General features: G+C 43.8%; 1 protein-coding gene across 3 annotated transcripts in view; it reads right to left on the bottom strand.

Moving 5' to 3' along the window:
• Positions 1-2450: 2450 nt before the first annotated feature.
• Positions 2451-6000, bottom strand: part of LOC112261324 (zinc finger protein 77-like) — a 32041-nt gene continuing 28491 nt past the window's right edge. For 2 of the 3 annotated variants that reach the window (XM_042330499.1, XM_042330501.1), the window contains 2 exons: positions 3925-4036; positions 2451-3715 (listed from right to left, as the gene is read on the bottom strand). In XM_042330499.1, the coding sequence (XP_042186433.1) occupies positions 2754-3715; positions 3925-4036 (1074 nt within the window). In that variant the 3' untranslated portion in view covers positions 2451-2753. Of the gene's footprint in view, positions 3716-3924; positions 4037-5503; positions 5666-6000 lie in introns of all 3 variants that reach the window. The other variant, XM_042330500.1, reaches the window with a different exon arrangement.

Here is a 6000-nt window from a genome sequence, read left to right as displayed (position 1 = left end):
GTTCTCTAATTCTCTCCTTCTCTCTTTCTTTCTCTCTCTCGGAGGACCTGAGCCCTAGGACCTGAGCTCCAGGACTACCTGACATGATGACTCCTTGCTGTCCCCAGTCCACCTGGCCATGCTGCTGTTCCAGTTTCAACTGACCTGAGCCCTAGGACCATGCCCCAGGACTACCTGACATGATGACTCCTTGCTGTCCCCAGTCCACCTGGCCATGCTGCTGCTCTAGTTTCAACTTCCACCTGACTGTGCTGCTGCTCCAGTTTCAACTGTTCTGCCTTATTATTATTCGACCATGCTGGTCATTTATGAACATTTGAACATCTTGGCCATGTTCTGTTATAATCTCCACCCGGCACAGCCAGAAGAGGACTGGCCACCCCACATAGCCTGGTTCCTCTCTAGGTTTCTTCCTAGGTTTTGGCCATTCTAGGGAGTTTTTCCTAGCCACCGTGCTTCTACACCTGCATTGCTTGCTGTTTGGGGTTTTAGGCTGGGTTTCTGTACAGCACTTTGAGATATCAGCTGATGTACGAAGGGCTATATAAATAAATTTGATTTGATTTGATTTGATAAAAGACACCTGTCCACAACCTCAAACAGTCACACTCCAAACTCCACTATGGCCAAGACCAAAGAACTGTCAAAGGACACCAGAAACAAAATTGTAGACCTGCACCAGGCTGGGAAGACTGAATCTGCAATAGGTAAGCAGCTTGGTTTGAAGAAATCAACTGTGGGAGAAATTATTAGGAAATGGAAGACATACAAGACCACTGATAATCTCCCTCGATCTGGGGCTCCACGCAAGATCTCACCCCGTGGGGTCAAAATGATCACAAGAACGGTGAGCAAAAATCCCAGAACCACACTGGGGGGGACCTAGTGAATGGCCTGCAGAGAGCTGGGACCAAAGTAACAAAGCCTACCATCAGCAAGGGCATTGAAGATGAAATGTGGATGGGTCTTCCAGCATGACAATGATCCCAAACACACTGCCCGGGCAACGAAGGAGTGGCTTCGTAAGAAGCATTTCAAGGTCCTGGAGTGGCCTAGCCAGTCTCCAGATCTCAACCCCATAGAAAATCTTTGGAGGGAGTTGAAAGTCCGTGTTGCCCAGCAACAGCCCCAAAACATCACTGCTTTAGAGGAGATCTGCATGGAGGAATGGGCCAAAATACCAGCAACAGTGTGTGAAAACCTTGTGAAGACTTACAGAAAACGTTTGACCTCTGTCATTGCCAACAAAGGGTATATAACAAAGTTTTGAGATAAACTTTTGTTATTGACCAAATACTTATTTCCCACCATAATTTGGAAATAAATTAATTAAAAAATCCTACAATGTGATTTTCTGGATTTTTAAAATAATTTTGTCTGTCATAGTTGAAGTGTACCTATGATGAAAATGATAGGCCTCTCATCTTTTTAAGTGGGAGAACTTGCACACTTGGTGGCTGACTAAATACTTTTTTGCCCCACTGTATATGAAGGAGACACACTTACTAATGATTTCCACACCAAACAGTTATCCGATTCACAAGAGTTCTTTGCCAGATTGGTGGGGTCACACACAGATACAAATGTGGTCAGTTCTTTTAACATGAACTTTACAGGTGACGTGGTGCGACTAAATCAAATTAATCTCATTCTAAATTAAAATGAAAGAGCACTCACCTCTTTTGTCACGCGTCCTCCGGTGATAAACCCACCCTGCTCGCAGCGCCAATGTTAGGAATTGAAAACTGGTCAAAGTTTGGAGAAATGCTAGATGGAAAATATAAGGTGAACAACTTCTATATTTTACAGGTCTAGACAGACATATGGGAAGACAGACACTTTCCTCTAAGAGGTTATCAGACCCCCCCCCCCTCCAGTGGGGAGAAATATTCTTGCCTTATCTGTTCGCTGTTTAAATCATTACATCAAGGCGGAGACCTTGGGGTTGAATAGACTATACATTTGAAACATCTTAATCGCTTAAGGACACCCATTGACGATTTAATGGCTCAGGGGCCCAGATACCAGTTACTGAGACCTGCTTTACAGGGTGATATCTGGCCTTACAGAGGGTACCTAGGCCAAATTCCAATATGTAATAATCATAATAAAATAGCATTCTAACACACAGAAATATGATATTATAAAATGTTAACCACAGTCAAGCCCATCTCTAACAGGTGAGTTTTTTCCTAGCCACCGTGCTTCTACATCTGCATTGCTTGCTGTTTGGATTTAGGCTGGGTTTCTGTATAGCACTATGTGACATCTGCTGATAAAAAAAGGGCTTTTTAAAAAAATGTATTGATTCAAGTAGCTAAGAATATGGAGCCATTGGAGTTTATTATTTAAATGTGTTGATTCAATAATTAAGTATAATGTTTTGGTTCCACTGAGATAGGGAAAACTCAGTCCCTGCAATGATACACAAATAACCTAGTCAGTCAGCACAGAGTCAATTTTGTATTTCATTTAAACAAAATGGTCATACATTCACATAAAATGAAGTACTATTCGGGCACTATAATTGCCTCGTAAATAAACACCAACAACAAAGAACAGGACAAAATTGTCACTTCATCAGTGAAGCATTTGTTACAGACACCATCACACCAACCATCACCATATCATCTACTCTGCCTCATCACACTCATTCTCTCCTCAGTTCACCTCATCCAGTTCACTATACATCCAAAATCAACTGAATTAACTACAAACAAACGAACTAGTACTACATTACATGTCACTATACTCTATACATGGGCGGTGTGCATTTTCTGCTGGTGTATTCTGAGGTAGCCCCTCTCTGAGAACCTCTTCCCGCAGTGCGTACAGGCAAACGGCTTCTCTCCAGTGTGGATCTTCAGGTGCCTCTTCAGATGGGGCTGGTGGGAGAACCTCTTCTCACACTGGGGGCAGCTGTAGGGTTTCTCCCCTGTGTGGACCCTCTGGTGCCTCTTCAAGTTGGACGAGTCTGAAAAACTGGCCCGGCACAGGTGGCAGCCAAACGGTTTCTCCCCCGTGTGCATCCTCTGGTGGATTGCCACCTGTTTGGGGAAACTGAAGACTTTCCCACAGAACGAACACGGGAAGTGCTTTTCTTTGGCGCCGCCACCTTTACTGATTCCATCTCTACTACTGTCATTTGTCAATGGGCTTGTGTAGCCACTCAGTGTTGAGGCACTGGCATTGTCTGAGGTCTGGTTTAACATTAGGGGAGTGTGAGGAGAACAAAGGCCAGGGAGTGTCTGTGTTGTCCCAGGGTCCATGTTCCAGTTGATAGATCCTATAGAAGGCAGGCTGAAGGCAGAATCTGTCAGGGGGTTAACCTGAGGCGCCATCAGTCTCTCTGAATCACAACTATAGGAGCAGGAAGGAGCATCACTAGCCGAGTCTGTGTCTGTTCTCTCCAGCTGCATATGGACACCTCCCCGTCCCCCCGGACCAAATCTATGTCTCATCCTGGCCTCAGCTAGTCTGTTGTCATGGACACTAAGTTTGGTTGTTGTTTTGTGTTCGATTGTCTTTTTCTGGTTAACAGTGTTGTTCCTCAGCCTAGAGTTGAGGATGCTGTCCCATCCACTGACCTCCACTATGTTGCCTCTGGTCCTGGCCTGCTCGGTGATGTAATCCCCCTGGCTCTTGGCTGCACCCGTCTGGGTCTGGGAATCCAAGATGGCTGCCCAGCCTCCTCTGTAATCCTCCAGCCAACCACCTGTAGAAAGAGGTTAGAAAATAGACTTTACAAACATGGCAGAGAACTCAATTATCTGGTCAAGTTCATACATTATAAAGTGTTTTTGTATGTAAACATAAGTTGTATTGATTTAATTTTATAAATGAAGAAATAATAATAGCCAGGTGCATCACTATTCCCATTGAAGGTCTATTACTGTATGTAGGCTATATGTATTTCTCCTTTACCTTGCTCCCCCACCTTTAGTCCGCTCAGCAGGTCAATGCTCTCTGGTCCGTCCTCTATTGTCTCCTCTTTGACCAGCAGCAGATCAGGCTTCCCATCCTCCATGTCTACTGGCTGTAAGAGATACAGAGCATGGTTTCCGTTAGGAAAGTGTGGCGCTGGACATTTGAGAAATGTACCGGACCCATAAGCATTAGATGCATAACCTGAATAGGGCGTCCACCCACCACAGAATGGCGCAAATGGAATCAAATATAAAATACATCAAACACATGGTTTCTAATATTCCACCGATTCTGCTCCATCCATTACCACGAGCCCGTTCTCCCCAATTAAGGAGCCACCCACCATGGTGCTCAGAATGAAATAAATCACATTTAGAATATGGGAAGTTCATATTAACAGAACAAGTCGAGGATGCGACAATGCAACGACGTGTGGTACTGAATTCTGAATTTCACTTTTTAAAAATGTATTTGTATTGAACCTTTATTGAACTAGGCAAGTTAGTTAATAACAAATTCTTATTTACAATGACGGCCTACACCGGCCAAACACGGACGTCACTGGGCCAATTGTGCGCCGCCCTATGGGACTCCCAATCATGGCCGGTTGTGATACAGCCTGGAGTCGAACCAGGGCGTCTGTAGTGACGCCTCTAGCACTGAGATGCAGTGCCTTAGACCGCTGCGCCACTCGGGAGCCAAAGACTTTGAAGATGTTAGAATAACTATCCACATGTACTTTTCCTCAGACAACGAGATGAGTAACGAACAGCAAAATCGCTAGCCTATGTCAATATACTGAAGTACAAAAGTTTAGATGACCTATTCTATTGGTCACTTTGTAGAGAAAGAAATAGCCTATTCCAGACAGACTCTGGGACAGTTGTGGGACGAAAGATCCCAAATTCATACAACCAGTAGGCCTAGGCTACATAAGAAAAACATTCAAAAGCAATGAGTCTGAAGCAACACACATGCCAATTTAATTCCACTAAATCATGCAAATTAACCTATAGACTGACCAGTCAAATGTAATTCCATCGACTGGTGTTTCCATAAATGAATAGGCAAGAAAGCATTTTTTCTTCTTCTCCCGGAATATTGGCTGTGCCAATTTTATTTATCTGCTTTGCCATTTTTTTAGAGGACAAAAGCTGTCTATTACAGGCTAACAGAAAGCCTGATACAGAGTGAGAAGATGTTTGATCAAGAAATCTGATATTAGCACCGTGCTATGGAGCATGTTATGATTGAGCAATGAGGGATTGCTATGAGTACTATGCAAAACTGTTAGTTGATTTGATACTATGCAAACGTGATAGTACCTTTGATTACTAGACACTCTTTAATGGTTTGATAATGCAAAGGCATGGTCCTACACTTTAATCACAACCTGGGCCATATTCACAAAGTAGAAGTGCTGATTGAGGATCAGGTCCCCACCCGTCTACATCGTCTTATTCATTATGATCGAAAAGACAAAACTGATCCTAGATCAGCAGTCCTACTCTGACACATTTTGTGGATACAGGCCCTGATCTAATACCATTAACACGTTAATTCATAGTGGGCTCACCTCAGTGAGACTGTGTGGGGTCCTGTGCTGCTCAGCTGGTTCCTCTGTGGGTTCAGGAGGAGGTGTTGTTTGGTTGTTTTCCATGACCATGGTCCCCTCAGGGTTCCCCAGACTCTCCTCACAACCATCCTCCTTCACCAGCAGCACCTCTGGACTCTCCTCCTGGATGAGAAAGGTGATACAGATTATACAGACATACACTCCCTCAGGTACGTGCACAGACAAAGATAAACACACTTTTAACATTGCTTGGCCATACTTGCAAACATAAGCAACTATTTACATTTAAATAGTCTCTCCAGCTCAATATGAGTATCAGCCAATTACAACCAGTATCAGCCAATTACAAAACCTAGCGGTCAAACTGTGAAATGCTTCCAATCATTTTTCCACCATTGGTGATTTTAGAAACACTTCAAATAAGGGCTGTGTTTCGTGTAGACTTATCCTGGCGTGACGTTTTGATAACCATGTAAATGTCTCTTGGACAAGGTGAG

Source organism: Oncorhynchus tshawytscha, linkage group LG11 (assembly GCF_018296145.1).
Source record: "Oncorhynchus tshawytscha isolate Ot180627B linkage group LG11, Otsh_v2.0, whole genome shotgun sequence".
NCBI classification, from domain to species: domain Eukaryota; kingdom Metazoa; phylum Chordata; class Actinopteri; order Salmoniformes; family Salmonidae; genus Oncorhynchus; species Oncorhynchus tshawytscha.
Note: the sequence above shows the minus strand (reverse complement) of the source record. Positions and strands in the feature narration are given on the sequence as shown.